The sequence below is a fragment of the Jaculus jaculus genome, chromosome 18 (genome assembly GCF_020740685.1).
Source record: "Jaculus jaculus isolate mJacJac1 chromosome 18, mJacJac1.mat.Y.cur, whole genome shotgun sequence".
In the NCBI taxonomy this organism is placed as follows: domain Eukaryota; kingdom Metazoa; phylum Chordata; class Mammalia; order Rodentia; family Dipodidae; genus Jaculus; species Jaculus jaculus.
The window spans coordinates 30,133,199-30,155,219 of NC_059119.1; the positions used below are offsets into that span (position 1 = coordinate 30,133,199).

The following is a 22,021-nucleotide window of genomic DNA, read 5'->3' on the forward strand; positions in this document are numbered from 1 at the left end:
AATAGGGAAAAGGTCTCTGGGAAACATTTGTCCCAGAGCATTCCCCCTACCCACACACATACCTCATCTGCCCAAGTTCTGCATGTGCTACATTAACAGTGGGGTGTGCTCCCCAGATGTAGTGTGCCCGCTGCCTTTGCTACCGGGAAGACCCAATGACAAGGGAGGGGCTTCTTCTAGGGTACTTCGTGACTCTGAGACAGCGCACGAGGTAAGAGAGCTCTTCAGCAACCTGAAGGTGCTTTTGCTTGGGGATCAAGGGTGACAAACAGCTCGGTGACCCTGGGACATGTTTACTAATACCCAGTAGAGACCTTCGAAGACCTCTGAACATTAACCCTTGAAAGGCCCTGTTGTCTGCTCATCAGCTGAGCTCACACCAGCGTCATTCATTGTCTTCAATGTGACCTGGAGCCAGGGAATCAGCCTCTGAAACCCTCAATTTCTTTGAGTGGAAGATGGTTACCCCCTCATCATACAATTTTTTGTGTGTGTTAGAGGACAGTCCAAGTGGTCAGTGCCTTGGAAGTTCCCCAGCCAAGTGTCAGTTCCTCAGACCTGCTAGTCCTTAGGGTACTCAAGGACAGGCCAGCCTGGGTTGCCCGGCAGGAGGTGCCTGGTGCTGGGAGAAGCTGCGTGACCAAAGACTGCGGGTCTGGGCTGGAGAGGTGGCTTAGCGGTTAAGCGCTTGCCTGTGAAGCCTAAGGACCCCGGTTCGAGGCTCGATTCCCCAGGACCCACGTTAGCCAGATGCACAAGGGGACGCACGCGTCTGGAGTTCGTTTGCTTTGGCCGGAAGCCCTGGCGCTCCCATTCTCTCTCTCTATCTGCCTCTTTCTCTCTCTGTCTGTCACTCGCAAATAAATAAATAAGGATAAAAAAAAGACTGCAGGTCTGACGTCTTTGAGCTGTGTGTGTGGCGGGGGGCGGGGGGCATGGCCCAGGATCCCAGTGACTCCAAGGGATGTGACACACCCGGGACTCATCACACCCAGCTGTTAGAACCCCCAGAAACCTTCAGGAATCCCAAGTGCTGAGATGACACAGCTCAGACTTGTCTTGAATTTACTATGTAACGCAGGATGGCCTGGAACTGATGGCAATCCCCCTGCCTCAGCCTCAGAGTTTTGGGGATTAGAGGATTATTACAGGAGATTTTCAAGTTGACCTTCCATTCAAATTCCTTGCAGGGCTTATTGAAGCACAGATGGGGGGAAGGATAGGTTCTGGTCCAGCAGATTACATGCCTAATCAGTTCCCTAGGAGAGGGAATTAGGTGGCTTTACTTTCAAGTAGCCAGGTAGGACAGGCCCCAAAGAGGGAGCCAAAAGAAATGTCACACGCCCTGCATTGTTCAGTATCTGATCCAGTGGCATCCCGTCTCAGGTGTGCTGACCGCTTCCTGAGCCAGCCCCTGACTCCAGACCAATCAGCTCTCTCTTGGACTCCCCTGAGCCTGCAGGTAAAGCCTACCACAACAAAATTATAAATAGATGCTAACCAAGTGGGCATGCCCCCCATTTTTAGCTATTCATCTCTCCTAAACCTAGGTCCCTGCTCTGATAAGCCCCCATCCCCCCAGCTCAGTTGGATTGAGATGATGAGGGGAGGGGACCCGTACTCCCACATAGGCTTTTTACCCTGCCTGCCTCCCACATGGCATGAGCTCTCTGTCCTTCTTCTCTTTCCTTCTCTCTCTCTCTCCTTTTTTGAGAGAGAGAGTGAGAGCGAATTAAAGAGAGAATGGCTATGCCAGGGCCTTCAGCCGCTGCACACAAACTCCAGACACACGCGCTCCTTGTGTGCATGTGTGACATTGCACACTTGCGTCACTGTGCATCTGGCTTACATGGCACCTGGAGATTCAAACATGAGTTCTTAGGCTTCGCAGGCAAGCACCTTAACTGCTAAGCCATCTCTCTAGCCCTCTTTCCTTCTATTAACATAATAAAGTCTCTCCAAGTCTTACCCTCTGGACCATGCAGTTTGCTTCTTTAAATTCCCAAGACAAGGATCCAGGGATACCCCAAGTTTACTGGTGCATTGGCATATACTGGTGTATTGGTAAGGAACTCCAAGACTCCGATTACAAGTTGTGATACTGATGCTGCCGGTGAAATCTTAGATCAGTTCTCAACTTAGATCAGAGCTGAGGAACAGAAACCCAGGCAGAAGATGGCCCCCATATCACCAAACCCTGCTGGGGCTCCGAAGTGGGCACCAACTCTCCTCACTTGGTAGACACAGCTCCAAGACCAAGATCCTTCTGGCCCCATCTCCTTTGGCCCTGTCCTCTTCCCCTTCCTGTTTGCCAAAGATCTGAAGCTGGAGATTCAGCTCCTGCCTCGCCCCCAACTGGCCCTAGGCCTGTCTGCACCTGCCAGCTGGTCCCCCAATAACTACGCGCAGGGTGCATACTGGGCCTGGTGTGGCTTACACAGAACCAAGTAGGGCAGGACCCCAGCTCCCAGAATCTCACCACTCAGGCGATAAAATAGCCAGTGGGCCAAGAGACCGAAAGCCACCTACCCTACATGAAGCGGTCCCACACCTGGCCCACGGGGGTGTCGCAATGCCTTCCCAGGGCTGTTTGGATGACCCTCTGGTCTGGTACTACAGAAGGTGGCAAGCTGATGAATAGCTAACGTGAGGGGGGACAGGTGGACCACTGGTTTCTACCCTGCTGAGAACTCTATGGGTTTTCTTTCTGCCTGTGGCAGCAGAAGAGTGACTTGGAATTCACTGGCCTTTGTCCGACTGGCAGATGGAGAACGCATAGCAACCAGCCCATTGTCCACTTTGGGAGCCCTCCCCCAGTAAAATCTTTCCACTCTGAGGCTTACTTACCCCTGGCGTGTGAAATATACTGGACTAGACTCTGATGGGGGTACAAAGCCAGAACGCCTCTGAGGCACCCTTGAAAAGAAGCATTTGGAGGTCCTCAATGGCTCTGACCATCTGACTCCCAGCCTGATGCACATTCCCCAGAGCGCAGCCGCGCTGGAGGCTGGGGCTCGGCCTTGGGCATACTTTGCCGCCATGCATGGTGTCTCACCATTTGAAAGAGTCCTCGTGAAACGGCACACACCCAGCTTCTTTGAACAATCAGGCTGTGCCAGGGCCACTTTTCCACACGGATGGGATCTGATGGGAGGTTGCCACCTTTCACTGGAACACACTTCCCATGGATGCCCTTCCATATGAGCTTGGAACCCCCGGAGTAGATAACACCTCATTCTGCCACTGAGCACCCTAAGGAGCTGTGGGTCCCCGTGAGAGGGTTTAGGACACCTGGCTGGGCTGGTAGGGAGCAGACAGGGACCAGCTCCTCCCTGGCCCCCTCCATGAGGGACGTGATGAACAGAGGGAGGGAACGGGGTAGGCGGTCTGGGGCGTCACACATAGTGGCACAGTGATTCTCCTGGGAGGTAGGTGGTTTGTCCCTGCCCTGAACCTCGCAGGGAAGCACGTCCTGGCCTGCCCCTGGCAGCCTGGTTCACGATGATTGGGTATCCACCTGACTCTCCACACTGGATAGTGCACTCAGCAAAAGGGTTACACTTCACAGTTACCCAGAGCAATGGGTGTGAGGCCAGACTGTCCTCACAAGCCATGGTGAACAGCGGCTACAAGCAAGGAGAGCTATGTGCCTCACCTCTCGGTGCCTCAGCTGGAAGCTCCTGCCCTCATGGTAGCAGTTGTAGGTTTTCAGCAGGCTTAAGAGCTCCGACCTACAAACAGTAAAGACACACATGTGCACCTGAGATGCAGAGGACTCCGCACAAGGCATTTGACGTCACTGGCCTGGGTTGCTTTGTGAAATGGGAACAACAGAATTTTACTTTTTGGCTTTTTGAGGTAAGGTCTCACTCTAGCCCAGGCTGACCTGGAACTCACTATCTCAGGGTGGCCTCAAACTCACGGTGATCCTCCTACCTCTGCCTCCTGAGTGCTGGGATTAAAGGCGTGCGCCACCACTCCTGGCTTAATTGTACCTACTTTTTGCTAGCCACGTGTCGTCAATCCAGAGCCTTGACCATGGCTTCATGATATTTGTCCTTTAACCTTTCAGGAGGATCTGCACGTAGATCCTTGTGGGAAGCAGGGGTGACAGAGCTGAAGAGGAAGGGAAAAGTCCCAGGAAACCCCCACCCCCAGCCCACAGGGGCATGTGTATACTTGTACTAGAGCCCCTAACAACCTCCTGCGCGATCCTCTGATTTTATTTCCCCAGAGACCTCCTTGGTGTGGCCTTGCTGGCTGCTGTGGGGGCACCAGGAGGAGTGCCCATCTCTTTCCTATCTTTATATTGCAGAACTAGTGCCAGGGAGGCCACTCTGGCCCAAACACTTTCTCCTAGCATGACAGGAAAGCCAGTGCCCTGCTGGTGACAAGGACAGTTCAGACCTTCCAGTCAGATTCTCAAGCCCAACTCGGCAAGGCAGCCCGGGGCCAAGCGATGCAGGGTATAAGCCACATGGGTAATTTTAAACCTCGTAGCTACATTTAAAGGGGAAAATAAAAGTAGGTAAAAATCAGTAGGAATCACACAGTTACTGAATCCAGTATTTAACTTCTATGGTATCAACTCAGAATCAGTGAGTGCTGGTACTTTAATTTTCTGGGAGTGTTTTACGGGAGCCAGGCATCTCTGCCACAGTCACAGGGTGGACCCCAGTGCTCAAGCATCTTGTCAGGCAAGACCTCCTCCCCACCCCACATACAAACAAGACAAGGTAAGGACAGTGACAGCTACTCTGAGACTTGGCTGTGGGGCCTGTGTGGGGCCTTTGAGAAGCGACATGTAATTTAATGAATTAACAAAATAGGATTCCACGCTGCATTTCTACCTTGCCCATAAGTATGTAAATGCTGAACACAAAATTATTAAGAAATATGTACTTATATAAGAAGTCAATTGTGATATGATTATTAAAACAAAAGCATTTTCAAAGTTATTATTAACATTCACTTAGTTCTCATTCCAAAATGTAAATAAAGAAAATGCTATGGGGCCATAACCTGAGATAAAATGACACAACAATGTCTCTTTTCTTGAGGTGCTCCTAGAAGTACCCCAGGAGGCAGGTCCTTGGCAAATCTAGCCATTTCAAGGACACAATTGAGTTGGCAGACAGGAGTTGCTCAAAATTTGAAAGAATTTGTACTCAAACGGTAGGAGAAAAATCAACAAAATTAAACATTGAAAGTCCCTTTCTTTAGTAATGGATCTGAGAAAAATATTCCTAATATTCTTATGAGACAAAAGAAATACGAATAAGGGTAACTTTAAAGTGCACTTTTAAAAATTGCAACTCACACCTGTGTATCTGTGTGTGTGGGAGGAGTGGCGTGGCATGCGTGCACAGGTCTGTGAACCCGGTGCGCATGCAATGCAGAGGCCAGGGGACACCAAGGGTCCGCCTCTATTGCGCATCGGAACACTTCCTTGAGATACAGCCCCTCACTAAAGCTGCAGCTGCTGAGTTTGGTCGCACTGGCTGACCAGCGAGATCCAGCAATTTTCCAGCCTCTGCTCCCCACAAGGCTGGGGTTACAGGTGTGTGTGTGTACATGTGTGTGTTGGGGGGGGGGCGATGCCCAGTGGCTTACATGGATGCTGGGGATTGAACTCAAGCAGTCTTGGATTCTCTCAGGTCCTCATGGCTGTACAGCAAGAGTTCTTCCCCACTGAGCAATGTCCCCAGTCCAACCAGATTTTTAAACTGTTTGACACTACGGCAGACTTCATATTGTTCTAGTCTTTAAGTGAGTACAATTAAATGCTATCACTGTATAGCCCCAGGTCAACCACCCCAACTTCCACTCAAACCCACGTGTTGAAAAACACTGTGACCTCTAGAGAGAGTGGGCTCCCCCAAAGAAGCACCTGCCACTGTCTCCAGGGAACACGGCCACAGTGATCAAACAGAGTGTCCAAACCCTTGGCACCCATGCAGGGAAGAGGCCACGGGAGACTGCCAAGCCCCCTCACTGGACACCAAAGCTTACTTCAAAATGGACTTGCTGTCGCTGATGGGCACATGAGAGCTGGGTGGACAATCCTCCTTCATCTTCCACTGTTGTCTGCAAACCCAGAAGTCACCTGTTGGAAAGACAAGGAAGGGCGTATCGATGGGTGAACCAGGAGGAGCCCCGGTCAGCGTTGTCCAGCGCCAGCACAGAGGTCATCCAGTCCTGGTCTCACACTGATCCAAATGTAGTCAGGCGGCTGAACCTGCGAGAGTCAGGTACAGGAGATGGCCTCCTCACACTGTGGAAAACACTATAGGAATTCCTACATTCTGGATCAATTCCTAAACATTGCAGCACACGTACTCTTCTTCCCTGGCTTCTCCCTGTTCTCGCGTCCTCCGAAGCCACCCTGGGCCTCTCTCCCCTCTCCCACAGAGAGTGGGTAGTGGTCCCATCCCTGTCTGTGGAGTCAGCTGTCCTGGTTCAGTCCTCCCAGGAATGGGATAATGTCTCCTGTGCTGTTTCCTTCTGTAGGGCATTTTCTACAGATTCTCTCATCCTTACAGCAATGTTATGAGTCAGGATCATACACTGTCATGCTATGGATAGGAAGACAGGGACAGGGGAAGCATGTCACCCAAGGGCCAACCAATGAGCAACAAGTGAAGCATTCTCCAGACACAGGAGCGTGGGCCTCTGATTTTGGTCTATCCTCGTGTTTGCTCTTAGGTGCGGACTCGGGTGACAAAGCCTCCTTCTCCTTTTGCGCACAATGAGGTGACGCCCAGGCGCCAGGGTCAGGGGTGAACTCACACAGGAAGCTCTGTGTCCCTCTCTGTCCATGACCAGAAGGGTATGACGGTCTCTCAAACACCTTCCCAGTGCTGTAGTGGAGAGTGGATTGGAAGTACTTGCTCCATGCTGCTGGCATCTTCCACCAGGTTCTTGCCTCTCCACACCCCCCCACATGATAGTGGCCCACCGCTATATGCAGGGTAAGACCCCCATAGTGCATTCTTGGAAAGTCTGACAGTACTGAACCCAGCAACCTAATGCCTTTTCAGAGTAACCACATATCATGGCTGTTGGTCAGCACTTCTGAAGTTTTCAGTGAAAAAACAAAAAATAAAAAAAAAAAAAACAGCATGGGTTTCTTTATTCCTTCTCCACAATTTCATGGATAGAAGCCTCAATTTTACTTTATTTATTTACATTACGACATATTAATATCTGTTGTCCTTATTGAGTTGAGAATTAAAAAAATATTTTAAATTTATTTATTAGAGAGAGAGAGAGAGAGAGAGAGAGAGAGAGAGAGAGAGAGAGACATGCCAGAGCTTCTAGCCTCTGCAAACAAACTCCAGATGCATGCGCCACCTTTGTGCATCTGGCTTACATGGGACCTGGAGAATCAAACCTGGGTCCTTAAGCTTTGTAGACAAGCGCCTTAACTGCTAAGCCATCTCTCCAGCCCAGAGTTGGGGAGGATTTTGACATAAAGGAACCCCTTTCTCTTTAGCAATACCACATTTCAAGTATCACTGCTCTTATGCTTTTGGGGCTATGGGGGGTAGTTTGAATGTATACCCCCCATAGTCTCAGGTATATTTTTTTAATTAAGGTTAAACTTCCTGCTTAAGTTTTTGGCAGTCTGCTAGACGGGGAGTATTAGGGGGGCGGATGGAATTCGGGCCCAAAGGTGTAGAGAGCAGGGTGGGCTTTGGTAGTGCGTGTCTGCTGCTTTTCTGGGGTTGGCTTGCCGTGGTCTCTCTGTGTGGGCGCGTGGAACTTAGCAGTTTCTCCTGTCATCCAAGGAGTCTGGCCTAGACCTGTCCTCTGAGACAAGTCCCTTCCCCCCGTAAACTGTGTCTGCTTGGAAGATGGTCCCAGCGCTGTGGAGGTGACTACCTCAGGAACCTTACCAAGTAAAACAAGGGCTCCCTGAACACAGGCACTGTGGTGCTCTGCCAGTCTACGTGATGCCAGCAATGCCTACTGTGACCTGAAGCAACGTAAGGAAGGAAAGGCTTAGGGCTCGAGGGAGCAGAAGACATGGCAGCGGGATCTGGTTGCTGTGCCCATCGTCAGAAGCGTTTCTCCTTTTTACACAGCCCAGGACACCCAGCTCATGGGATGGCATGGTCCACACTTAAGGTGGGTCTTCCCGCCTAATCCAGAAAGCGTCTCACACACACGCCTAGAGATTTGTTTCTGTGGTGATTCTAAATCCTGTCAAGTTGACGAGATTACCTATCACAGCTTCTGAATGACGGGTGGGTGGAGAGCTTTCGGCAAACCGCACGTTCTGAGGCTCCAGCTCAAATAGTAATAGATAGAAGGGTAGTGGAATGGGACGCTTGATGGTACCCCCCGCCCCCGCTTTAGAGGAGTGTGTGGGGTGCCTCAAGGGCACATACACGTGCATATCACACACACACACACACACACACACACACACACACCCTTACAAATTATTTCCAGAGTTTTCTGTTTCAGACCAAGATCACTCCTCTTTACAGAAAGCAAAGCCACAGCTAAGGGCATCTACGGCTTCCTGGCTGAGGACCCTTTCTTAGCAATGCTTGCTATGCACTGGGCAGGAAGGTGCCCCTGACTCCTCAGCGCTAAGCCTTCTGCCTTCCTCTTCCCCAGTCTCAGCCAGGGGCCTGAGGCCCAGTTACATGGGGAGGTGACAGAGCTGGAGTGACACTGTGTCCTTCCCACCGTAGATAACACAAGCTCCCGGGACCGATCCACACACATGTAGCTCAGCACATTGTTCTGACTCTGTGTGTGTGTGTGTGTGTGTGTGTGTGTGTGTGTGTATACATTACAGTATATGAACGTCCTTAGGGCCTGTCACAAGAAGAGCCCTTGTCCCCTTGGGCTCTGTCTCAGGCCAGTCAAGCATGCGCTCCTTCCTCCTTGACTTACACCATAAACCTGATGAGCGGCCTTCAAGCGCTGGCATCAGCCCTGAATGGCACTTGACCATGGAGCAGGGAAATTACTGCTGCCAAGGATTAGAGGAGGTGGGTCTCCCCGCGACCTCAGGACTACCTCTCAACGTGGCTCTGCCGGGCTCCACAAAGCCTACAGAGAGGTCAGCCTCTTACAGGGCAGTCTCTCACTCACATGGTGACACATGGTTTCTACCAGAGCCGGGGACTTCCCGCTGCATTCTTCTTGTCCAGGCAACAGGGATTTCAAAATGGGGCTTCAGTTCCTGCTGCTACTCGGCTCGCCCATGGCAAGAGTGGCTGGCACCCCCTTTCTGTGTGTTCCTCAAATATTTCTGGACAAAGGCTGCCTTCAACCCAGCGAAAGGCCCTGCGATGAAGTTTCTGGTTGACAATGGTTTTTGTGGGTACACGACACAACTGTGTCATGTTTTAAGCAAGCTCTCTGTAGGAAAGGACTGGGGTTACCCAGAAATGATGGGCGATTGTGGCACTTTCCCTCTCTCTGCTCTGTGTCTGAGGCCCAGCCTTGCTGACTGTGCAGTGGGCTGGAAGCTCTTGTCTGCTCTAGAAATCTCTGATCAGCTCTTCCAGGGTTGAACACATACAGCAGACATGTGAAGTGTAAGTTGGGAGAGCTAGCTAGCTCAGGCATGTAATTAAAACCAGCACTCGGGAGGCTGAGGCAGGAGGCTCATCACAAATTAAAGTCCAGCTTGGGATAGACTGAGATCCTGACTCAGGAAAAAAAAAAAAAGTAAAAATGTCCAGGACTTAAGGGGGTGAGTCAGTAAGGGCCAATAGTCAGAAAGGCCATCGAGAACTGGGGGAATCATTCCTCCCAAAGTGTACATCTTCTGGTTTTCACAGGAAACCAGAAATCTGTTTTTTTATTTTATTTTATTGACTATGTTCTACTGCTAAAAGCTGGGTGACTCGGCAGGGACATTACTGCTCCCAGGATGACTATTTGATTGATGGTGTTCCCGAGTCCTGGAAGCAAGGTGGGGCCACGTGCCCAAGGCTGGCTTTGGGCTGCTGAAAAACATGCAGTGGGTAACCTTCATGCGGGCATATTTGAAACCAGTGACTGGACTGGAGTGGTGCTAGCTTCATAAAAAGTGCTTGGCAGTGGTCTGGAGAGATGAGGATGGCTCATTGTTTTAAAGGCATTTATTTGCTTACAATGCCTGACAGCCTGGGTTTGATTCTCCAGTACACGTAAGGTCAGATGCACCAAGTAGTGCATGCATCTGGAGTTCCTTTGAGGTGTCAAGAGGCCCTGGTGTGCCCATACTCTCTCTCTATCTGCTTCTTTCTTGGCTTCTCTCTCTCTCTCTTTTTGTTTTGTTTTTTGAGGTAGCGTCTCACTCTAGCCCAGGCTGACCTGGAATTTGCTATGGAGTCTCAGAGTGGCCTCAAACTCATGGTGATCCTCCTCCTACCTCTGTCTCCCGAGTGCTGGGATTAAAGGCATGCACCACCACGTCTGTCTTCTGTGTGTCTGTCTCTTTATCTCTCAAATAGATAAATAATAGTAAATATAAAAAGAGCTTAGAAGCAATCTTTCCTTTACTACTTTATGAAATAACTTGAGAAGGTTGGTTTTGGTTCTTTCAGTTTCTGTTAGAATTTTACAGTGAATCTATCTGGACTTAGATGTTTTTAGTTGGGAAACTTATTACTGCTTTGATCTTGTGTTTCTTATCAGTCTTATTCAATTATTTGTCTTACTTCAGGATGCAGGCCATGATCCAGAATACATCAATCAATAAATATACTGCATCACATCAAGAGACTCAAGAAAAGAAGTCACATGACCATCTTAATGGATGCAAACAAGGCCTTTGACAAAATCCAACATTTATTTATTCATAATAAAAACTCTGGAGAGACTAGGGGTGGAAGGAATAGACCTCAATATGATAGAAACTATAAGACAAACTATAGCCAATATCATGCTAAATGTAGAAAAACGGGCAGGATTCTCACTAAGACCAGAAATACGACAAGGGAGCCCATTCTCTCCACTCTGATGCAGTCTGGTGCTTAAAGTCTTAGCTCGAGCACTGAGAAGAGAGATGGAAATAAAAGGGATACAAACAGGAGGGTGATAAGTCAAAGTATCATTATTTGCAGATGACATCACTCGATGCCAAAGGAACCCTAAAGCTCCCATCACAAAAACCCTAGAGCCAAAAAGCAATTTTAGTAAAGTGGAGGATGCAACACTAGCATATGAAAATCAGGAGCCTTCCAATATACCAATAACAAACATGCTGAAGATGAAATCAGAGAAACAATCCCATTCACAACTTCCTAAAAAATCAAACAAACAAAAAAAAGGCCCTTGGCATATACTAACCAAGGAAGTGAAAGATATCTACAATGAAAACTTTAAACTAATGAGGAAAGAATTAAGACCTCACATGCTTGTGGATTAGGAAAACTGATATTGTGAAAATAGCCATCCTACCAAAAGCACTATAAAGATTCACTGCAATCCAAATCCAAATCCCAGGACCCTTCTTCATGAAATAGAAAAAACAAACAAACAATAAACAATCATGAAATTCATATGGAAGCACAAAAGAACCTAGACAACCAACACAATCTTATGCAAAAAGAATAATGCTGCAGGCACCGCTGTATGGAATTTCAAGTTACAGTGCAAAGCCACAGTAATAAAAGCAGGATAGCACTGCCACAGAAACAGACATAGATCAATGAAACAGGACAGAAGATCCAGGTGTAAATGTGTGTAATCACGGCCATCTGGTTTTTGACAAAGATGTCAAAAATCCACATTGGGGCAAAAAAAAAAAAAAAAGAAGCATCCCCAACAAATAGTGCCAGAAGAGCTGGAATCATCCTACATATAGAAGAATTAAATTAGATTCTTATCTCTTACCCTGCACAAAAACCAACTCCACATGGGCCAGGGACTTCAACATCAGCTTTGGAACTCTGGAATGGCTAAAGGAAAAATAAGGGCTGGAGAGATGGCTTAGCGGTTAAGCGCTTGCCTGTGAGGCCTAAGGACCCTGGTTCGAGGCTCGGTTCCCCAGGTCCCACGTTAGCCAGATGCACAAGGGGGCGCACGCGTCTGGAGTTCGTTTGCAGAGGCTGGAAGCCCTGGCGCGCCCATTCTCTCTCTCTCTCTCCATCTGTCTTTCTGTCTCTGTCGCTCTCAAATAAATAAATAAAATATTTTAAAAAAAATAAGGAAAGTAGGGAGGACACTTAAGATGTAGGCATAGGGAAGGACTTTCTGAATAGGACACCAAGTGCCCAGGAAATAAAAGCCAACAATAAACAAATGGGACCAGGTGAAATTAAAAGGCTCTGTACAGCAAAGGAAACTGTCAACTAACTGAAGGCACAGCCTTCAGAATGGGAGAAAATCTTCAACAGCTGTATATGCGACAGAGAATTAATATCTAGAATATATAAAGAACTAAAAAAAAAACCCTAAACATCAAGAAAATGAATAGTAAGCCAGGCGTGGTGGCGCATGCCTTTAATCCTGGCACTAAGGAGGCAGAAGTAGGAGGATCGCTGTGAGTTCGAGGCCATCCTGAGACTCCATAGTGAATTCCAGGTCAGCCTGGCTAGAGTGAGACCCTACCTTGAAAAACCAAAAAGAAAAAGAAAAAGAAAAGAAAAGAAAAGAAAATGACTAGTGCAATCAAAAATGGGCTATGGAACGGGACAGAGAGTTCTCAAGAGAAGTCTGAGTGGTTGAAATGTGTTTCAAAAAGCATTCAGAATCCTAGGCCTTCAGGAATGCAAATGCCGAGATTCCATCTCACCCCGGTCCGAGTGATGACGACGTCATGATAACAAATTACAACACATGCTGGCGAGATTGCAGTTTGAATGTATGTCCTTCATAGACAAGGGCATCTCATTTAGCTTGCAACTTTTATTAAGTGCCTGGCTGGAGGAGGTGTCACTGGGGGCGCTGATTGTGGAGTCCAGAGTTTAAAGTGTCCCTGGGGCTGGATCTGAGTTCCAGTCCGAGGGTGTGCAGAGAAGTCTGAGCTCTGGCAGGGGTCCTGCTGGATGCTGCCTTGTGCTTGTTGGTTTTGGTGCTCTCTGGCTGTCTGCTTGGTCCTCTGTGCTTGGATGTATGGAAGCAGCTTCTGCCACTGTGGATAGAACTTCCCCCCTCCCCGGATCTGGAAGCTTGAGATGAACCCTTTCTTCCCGTAAACTGTGTCTGGTCTAGATGCTCATCCCAGCAATGGGAAGCTGCCTACATCACCATTCCTAAGCAGGACATCTTTATCATTCCCTCCGAGGTTCAGGCAACATCAGGGAAGAGGCGGCAGAAGGAAATTAAGCGAGGAACACACGCAGCAGGGTAGTGGAGCTCTCTCTCATGGTTCAGATAGGACATGCCGCCACACTCACGAACTCTCAGCTATTCTGGTTATTTGCATAGTAGGAGCAGCCGGGAAGAGGGAAGGGGCTCCTGAGGCCCCACCACTCCCTGAGGAGCAGATGGCAGTCAAGGGTTGCCAGGGAAGGAGGAGTCATTCTCTTCAGAGATGGAGTCCCTAGCCAGTGGTGGGAAGAAGGGGTTTAGCAGGATTGGGAGGGGGACAAGGGAGGGAGGGGAGTGGGCGGTGCACATGGTCAAAATGCAACATATATATGAAATTATTAAAGAACAAGTGAGAAATGAAAGAAAAGCAGTGATTGGGACCTCTCCAATCTTCATTGTCATCTTAAATTTCTTTCTTCACTATCTTAAAGTTCTTCATCTCCTTGGTTAGATTTTATTCCTAGTTGGTTGTGGCGGTTTGATTCAGGTGTCCCCCATAAACTTAGGTGTTCTGGATGCTAGGCTCTCCAGCTGATGGCACTTGGAAATTAAAGCCTCCTGGAGGTGGTGTATTGTTGGGGGTGGGCTTATGGGTGTTATAGCCAGTTTCCCCTTGCCAGTGTTTAGCATACTTTCCTGTTGCTATGGTTCACCTTATGTTGGCCAGGGGGTGATGTCCACCCTCGGCTCATGCCATTATTTTCCCTGCCATCATGGAGTTCCCCTTAAGCCTGTAAGCCAAAATAAACCTCTTTTTTTTTTTTTTTGCCACAAGCTGCTCTTGGTTGGGTGATTTCTACCAGTAATGCAAACCTGACTGCAACAGTGGTTTAAAGTTTTTCTTAAGCCATTGTGAATGCTTTTTTTTTTTTCATAAATTTGTTATTGGTATGTTGGAAAGTTGCTGACTTTTGTATGTGGATTTGTTTATCTTGTTATTTTGCTTCAATTTTTTTTTTTCCTGGTGAAGTACTTAAGGCTTTTTAAGGATTGGGTCATGTCATCTAAAAATAGTAATCATTTGCCTTCTTCCTTTCTTACTTACATGCCTTTTATTGACAGAATTAATATTGTGAAGGTGGCTATCCTATAAAAAGTAATCTACAAATACAACTCAACCCCCACAAAAATTCCAATGACATTCATTACAGAACTAGGAAATAAAAAATCCTAAAATACATATGGAAGACCCTGACTAGCCAAGTCATCATTAGCAGAAGGAACAATGCTGGAAAATATCATAATAGCTGATCCCAAACTATACTACACAGCCATATTAACAAGCCTACATGGTACTGGCACAAAAACATATGTGTAGACCAATGGAATAGAACAGAGAACTCAGATAAGCCCACAAAGCCATAGCCACTGTTGCAGTCAGGTTCACACTGCTGGTAGAAATCACCCAACCAAGAGCAGAGCTTGTGGGAAAAAGGTTTATTTTGGCTTACAGACTCAGGGAAGCTCCATGATGGCAGGAAAAATGATGACATGAGCAGAGGGGGAACATCAGCCCCTTGCCAATATCAGGTGGAAAACAGCAACAGTGGAGTGTACCAAACACTGGCATAGGGAAATTGACTAACACCCATAAGCCGACCCCCAACAATACACTGCCAACAGGAGGCTTTAATTCCCAAATCTCCAACAGCTGGGAACCTAGCATTCAGAACACCTAAGTTTATGGGGGGCACCTGAATCAAACCACCACATTTCACCACTGGCCCCCATAAACTGATAACCATTCATGATGTAAAATGCAATGCATTCAGTCCAACTTTAAAAGTCCTCACATTTTTTAAAAATTTATTTTTTGTTCATTTTTATTTATTTACTTGAAAGTATAGAGAAAGAAAGAGAGAGAGAGGGAAAGAATGGGCATGCCAGGGCCTCCAGCCACTGCAAATGAACTCCAAACACATGCGCCCCCTTGCACATCTGGCTAACGTGGGTCATGGGGAATTGAGCCTCGAACTGGGGTCCTTAGGCTTCACAGGCAAGTGCTTAACTGCTAAGCTGTCTCTCCAGTCCCCCACATTTTTTAAATCAATCCTAGTGATGTTCAAATATCCCCACAGTCCAAGACCTTTCAACTGAGCCATAATACCAAAAATCCCTCAAAAAACCCATAAAGGCACAGAATAAACATTCACACTGCAAAAATGGCATTGGGCATAGCAAAGAAATATTCAACTAATACAAGATTCAAACAGGGAAAACATCAAACTATAGATCCAAGTCCAACAACTCTAGCCAGTGACAAATCTCCAAGTCTGATAATTCTAACTAGCAACAAGTCTCTGGAGTTCCAACTCTGCCCCTCCAGCTAGGCTACTCACAGTCCTGGAAAACTTCATCCAGGGCGGCACCTCACCTTGGCAGCCATGTTGTGGTCCCACCATCTCCACTGGGTCTCCACTGCAATCCATGGTTCATCCTCATAGCTCCATTGGGTTTCCATGCAGGCAATCCTGCTTCACACTGCCCATGGCCATTTCCAAAACACAAGACCACGTAGCAACTCAATGACCCTCTCTTTCCTGCATTTCTTATACTCTACAATACCAGGTAGGGTGGCAGTTTGTTAATCTAGGGGGGAATAAAGCAGACTTTGAAGAACAGGATGCTCCTTGAGCATTCAGGCCCCTTCAAAAGGGTCTACATTCTTCCTGTTGTCCCAGTGCATGTTAGCTGGCCAAATCTCAAAGGTTGTAATCTCTCATATAATTGCAGCTGAACAGGCAGAAGCTTCAGCACAAAGATTTCTTTCTGTGCCATATCCCTCTGCTCACATCAGTCCATTTCTACACAATGCAACCCTGCACAAATTCTCAGGACATGGGCATAACAGCCAGCCTCTCACATAAATTGCTTCTAGCCCAGTCCAGACAAAGATCCTTTTCACCTTCGTAAGCCAAACCTCACAGCCATAGTTCTTACTGCATTCAGGTTTTTCAACTCTGACCAGAATAGTCCATCAGGCTGTACTTACAGCACTGCAAGGCGTCTGTTAGGCCAAGGTTTCAAATTCACCCACATTTCTCTTGAAAATCAGCTCCAAAAGGCCAAAGCCACACAGTCAGGTGTCTAGTAGCAAATGACACCATTCCTCAGTACCAACTGTATTGTTGCAGTCATATTTGCTTTGCTGGTAGAAATCACCCAACCAAGAGCAGCTTGTGGCAGGCGGGAAGGTTTGTTTTGGCTTAGAGACTCAAGGAGAAGCTCCACGATGGCAGGAAAAAAATGACATGAGGAGAGGGTGGACATCACCCCCTTGCCAATATCAGTGGACTGCAGCAATAGGAGATTATGCCAAACACTGGCATGGGGACATTGGTATAACACCCGTAGGCCCACCCCCAACAATACACTTCCTCCAGGAGGTGTTAGTTCCCAAATCTCCATGAGCTGGGAACCTAGCATTCAGGACATCTAAGTTTATGGGGGACACATGAATCAAACCACCACAGCCACCTACTTTTTGACAAAGGTGCCAAAAACATACATTTAAGAAACTACAGCCCCTTTAACAAATGGTGCTGAAAAAAAAAAAAAAAGATTCTCACAGATAGAAGAATGAAACTGTATATACATCTTTCAGCCTGCAAAAAGTTAATTCAAAATGGTTTGAAAACTTTAATGTAAGCCCAACTCTAAGTCAACATATCCAGAGGTATTATTGGTGCCTCTTTATGTATTGATTACTATTCACAATAGCTAGGAGGTGGAACCAGCTTAGATATCTATCAACAGCTGAATGTATAAAGAAAATGTAATATAAGCTGGGTGTGGTGGCGCACGCCTTTAGTCCCAGCACTCAGGAGGCAGAGGTAGGAGGATCGCTGAGAGTTTGAGGCCACCCTGAGACTACATAGTGAATTCCAGGTCAGCCTGGGCTAGAGTGAGACTCTACCTTGCAAAACCGAAAAATAAGTAATATATATGTATATACATGTATATATGTATGTTTGTGTATGTATATACATATATATTTATAAAATGCAAATGTTGTCAACTGTAAGTAAAAATGAATTATGACATTTGTGGGAAAATGGATGCACCTGGAAATGATCGTGTTAAGCAAAATATGCCACAAGGACAAATTTCTCAGGATTTTTATTAAGAGGAAACTAGATTTCAAATTGTATGTGTCGTCATGAAACTAGAAAGGGGATCATGAGAAGGGAGGCAGAGAGCTTAAAAGGAAAAGAAAAGAGAAGGACATAGAATACATGTGACAGGAAAAGGGAAAGAGGACTATTTGGGGAGAGAGAACCAGGCAGAAGGGAACAGGGGTGCGGGGAGAACAGTGGGGGAGAGGGATGGATTAGAACAAAGTATAATAACACGTAGGCATGACGATGTCATGATAAAACTGATTGCTTTCTTTGTATGCTAACTTAATACATTGTTTTCTCAAGCCAAGGTCTTAGTCTATCCTCGTCTGACCTGGAACTCACTCTGCACCCCTACGCTGGCCTCAAACTCACAGTGATCCTCCTCCCTCAGCCTTCTCAGTGCTGAGACTAAAGGCATGAGTAACACCACACCTGGGTAAAAAAAAGAAATAACTTAAAAAAGAAAAAAGAACCAGGGCCTATCTATGGCCACAGATCCAGAAAGCTGCATAATCTAATGATGTAGCTACTCTATGGTGGACCAGAACCTTTGACCAACCTACAATGGGTTTGGACTGGTCAAGAGAGGCAAACCTCTGCTGTGAGAAATGACTACAGCCAGGGATTTGTTACTACAGCATGACCTAGTTTAGAATGACAATACTAACAATACTGCCAGGGATTTGTTATTACAGTGTAACCCAGCCGAGATTGACCAATACCAATGCTAATGCTCACAGATTTGTTACTGCAGCATAACCTGGTCCAGAATGACCAATGCTAATACTAACACCATGCTGGGCAGCCAGGGATTTGTTACTGGAGCATAACCTAGCCCAGAGTGACCAATACTAATGCTAATTACCAATGCTGATAGATCTCGGGATTTGTTGCTGCAGAATAACCTAGCCTAGGCAGATTAATACAGCCAATTGTTTAATTAATGATCACACAATTAATGTTTCATACATAAATATGTTTGGAAACAGAAAATAGGCAGACTAATCATGCTTGCAAGATAGATGTGCTTTTGGAGTGACTTCTGGCTCATGACTTATCTCTCTTTACAATACAGTCATTCTCCCCCAGAATGAGAACATGCCCCTTTTGTCCTCTGCAGCAGGAGAATCTGTAAGTGAGTGAGTGTTAGATTCCAGGAAAAGCTGCCTCTCCTGTCCCTCCCCTCCCAACAGTGTGCCCAGGGCCAGATTATCCCTAGCTACTTACTGTGAAGGAAACTGACTAAACCTTCCAACCCCAGGGCCTGGATTAGGAATGAGATCTCCTCAACGTCACACTACCTGTGGCCCTGGGTGGGGATGTGGCAATCAAGCCTCCCTTCTTGGAGGGAGTTTCTAAAGACGCTCCAGAGGACCTTAATAAGTGGCTATAAAACAAAGACCCAGAAAAGGAATGCCTCCACTCCCATCATGAACTCATAGAGCCACCTTGGGTCACAGGTGCTCAACCGACCTTCTCCACCGCCCCCCCCCCATGCAGTTCTCCCTCTCCCCTTCCTGAAAGCCATTGCAATCTCCTTCCTCCCCTTATTCAGGGCTCTGGGGCTTCCTTGTCTTTTGCTTGGGATCCCTCCAGTCTTTCCAGGCATTAAGTAAAACCTTGGGCCCTCGAAACTGTCTGTCTTGGCCCTCTGTTGTGAACTTTGAGCTGTCTGACAGTGGGATTTCCTATAAGTCAAGCAGTGGTTATTTATTAACAGAAAAAGCTTCCTGGGCTGGGAGCTGCTAAGATCTGGTGGCTGCAGTTGCTCACTTTACCTTCTGAGACTTCATTTCCTACTTGGACAGTCACAATATTGACCTACCGTAAGGTTTGACATCTTTTTATCAACTCAAATGGAAAATGTATGCAAATAAGAGTTAAAAGGGACTTCTTTGATCTACTGTAAGCACTCGGCAGGAAGCCCCATTCACTAGAGCTCCAGGTAATGGTTTTTTGTGAAACACCATTTCCTTCTTGCTATCCTTTCCTCAGTGCAGGATACAGCCACGCGCTTAGTGGCTTTACCTGCAGCGTGGTGGCATAGGTACTCACAGGAGCCACACGGCAAACCCAGGGCCCTGGATTGCTGGTGCTCAACACCAGCTGGAGTTGGCAGGGACGGAACGAGGCTCACCATTCAGGGAAGGACAGCTGACGGCTGGCTGGGAGGGGTGATGAGAATCCACTGCAGCAAACGGGGCTCTTCTGGTGTTCTGGGTTGAGTCCTAAGGGCTCACGGGGTGGGCCTGCAAAAACAGTCTCTCCTTTAAGAGAAGCTCACATTTACTTCTGTGTCCTCTGACACTCATCAGCTACATGGTCCTATGTGGTCGCTCAGGATCTCACAAGCTTCCACGCCGAGTGGTGACGTGTATTCCGTCCCTCTGAGCGCCACAGTCTTGAGCCTGGAGCCTCCCCCTGCCTCGTGTGGACGCTGTTTTGTCTTTGCTTCTTTGCCAGGCTGAGCTCACTGTCACACGCTCTTACGCTTACAGTGTCTTAGTGAGTTGCAACGTGTTCTGGGGTCACAGCCGAATGGTAGAACTTCAGGGCAGAACACGGCCACCCCTGCCAGAGAGCAAAGTGGAAGTGCCTCTCTATCCGGAGTGTTTTCTTTTTCTTCTTCTTCCTGAAACTGCCTTCCTAGCGCTGAAGCTCCTTGAGCCCTGGGGAAGACTTCCCAGCAGTAGCATCTCCAGGGGACTGCTTACCTCTTACCATAAAACAGCACCATCTTATCTTGACTTGAAACCTACGCAGATGCCTAACGTGCACATGCTGCAGGAGCTGGGAAGCGAAGTGACTGGGCTGAAAACAGAGTGACAGATGCAGCTGGACAGGCCCAGTCCTCAGGGGCTGCTCCCCTCCCCCCAGCATCCTTCTTTGTCCTGGCCTCCTCCCCACCCCCAGTCCCCTGGAACACGGCTCAGGCCAAGCTTGCTGGCTTTCATGGTTGGAGAAGGCACTTGCCTCCCGAGGGGCTCCAGGTGGCCCGTCAGCTCAGGCTACCTGCGCCCAGTTAGCAAGCAGCGAGTTATTCTTCCTACTTCAGTGACTGTCTGCCAGCCACGTGGAGGCAGTGACAGCTGGTACAGCCCGCGATCCAGGGACAAAGGCCACTGGAGGTTGCTTACAACTCCCCCCAGGTCCAGGCCCTCTTTTCCTTTTCTGTGGTCTCCAGCCACTTCTCACAGAAGATGGCCAAATCTCACTCTCCAGCTCACCCACAGGGTCCAGTGTTCCCCTGGATCTGTTGCAGAAGAACAAGGGAAGGCAAGCAAAGTGGGATTTCCAGGAAATGGAATTAATTGCTCCTAAAGGTCTTTTTATTGTAAAACTGTGATGGCTACTTCTCAGTGTTATGGGGTCTTTTCTTACAAAAGGACTATGCATGTTGCCGGTGCTGTCGCCACTTGGCATAATGGGGAGCGTGTTGGCATCTGAAACAGAATGTTCTAAGTTGGTCAGTGAAATCAGAAAGTTTGGCCACTTCTCTTCTAACCGTTCCTGACACCATGATTCTGATTTTCTCACTTAGGTCTAACTTAAACCAAATAGGAAAATAAAGTGGCCTGAGCAGATAAAGGAAGACAGGGCCTGGACATAGCTGGGAAGCTTCTAGAGGGCTGGAGAGGCAGGTGCAGGAGAGAGGCAGGTGCAGGCCCCACTGCCCTGCGCACCTGTGGAGCCCGAGGATCCTTGCTCCTCCCCCACGGCAGCGTGCAAATGCCAGCCACTGGCAACGACCAGACAATGAAAACAAGGAACCTCTGAGAGGCACTCCCGCCGCCTGTCAGCCAGCAAATGGCAGGAGCTCAGCCAGGGAGAAACCAGCTGCCTCCCAAGGGATCTGGCTGGATACAGGCTCCCCCTTGGAAATACCTATCTTTGCATGTGTATGAGTGTGCATGCATGTGTGCGCAGGTGCACGTGTGTGTGTGTGTGTGGAGGCGAGAGGTCAACTTCAGGTATCTTTCTCGGTCACTTTCTACCTTATCCTTTGAGTCTCTCTAGCTACCCAGCGAGCCCCAGGATTTCTCCACCCTAAGTCAAGCTTATTTGCTGTCTGTGGAAGAGGAGATCTCTAGAAACGAGGATCTGCTCAGCCATAGCTTTTGGTTAAGCAGGTACTCAGAACGGCCGATACCAAGACTGACGGGAGCCGGCGGTGCAGAACCACCGGGCACACTTACTTCCTGAACCCTTGGTGCCAGCTGCCGCCAGGTTACCCTGAGCACAATCATGGCTACTCTGCCTGTGCCGCCTTCAACCCAGCCTCTGTGCAAGTGCAAGTGGGATATTTCCTGGGAGGCAAAATGCTAGGTCTCAGAATCTTGTGGCACAAGGAGTGTTCTGGAATCTCTTGGAAACTGAACGCCCTCTCTCTCCCCTCAGAAAACACAAGCGCATGATATGTGTGCATGCATGTGTTTGTGCATGCACACACACTAGAAGTACACACCACTGCAGGCAGGTCAGGAATCCCATCTATACTTGTTCCGAGACAGACAGATGGAGAGAGAAAGAGAGAGGGAGCGAGGGAATAGCAAAGAGATGTCTGGCAGGTGCTTTGGTTCCCCATCGACCTGGTATGTGACCTCAGCTGTTTTGCCACCTCTTGAGCCATAGGG

At 48.0% G+C, this 22,021-nt stretch overlaps 1 protein-coding gene across 2 annotated transcripts in view; it reads right to left on the bottom strand.

Annotated features, from left to right (window-relative positions):
• Positions 1 to 22,021, bottom strand: part of Rassf4 (Ras association domain family member 4) — a 45,919-nt gene that overhangs the window by 20,759 nt on the left and 3,139 nt on the right. For both annotated transcript variants that reach the window (XM_045137451.1, XM_004658057.2), the window contains exons 2-3: positions 6,013 to 6,106; positions 3,656 to 3,731 (exon numbers count right to left, since the gene is read on the bottom strand). In XM_045137451.1, the coding sequence (XP_044993386.1) occupies positions 3,656 to 3,731; positions 6,013 to 6,074 (138 nt within the window). In that variant the 5' untranslated portion in view covers positions 6,075 to 6,106. The remainder of the gene's footprint in view (positions 1 to 3,655; positions 3,732 to 6,012; positions 6,107 to 22,021) is intronic.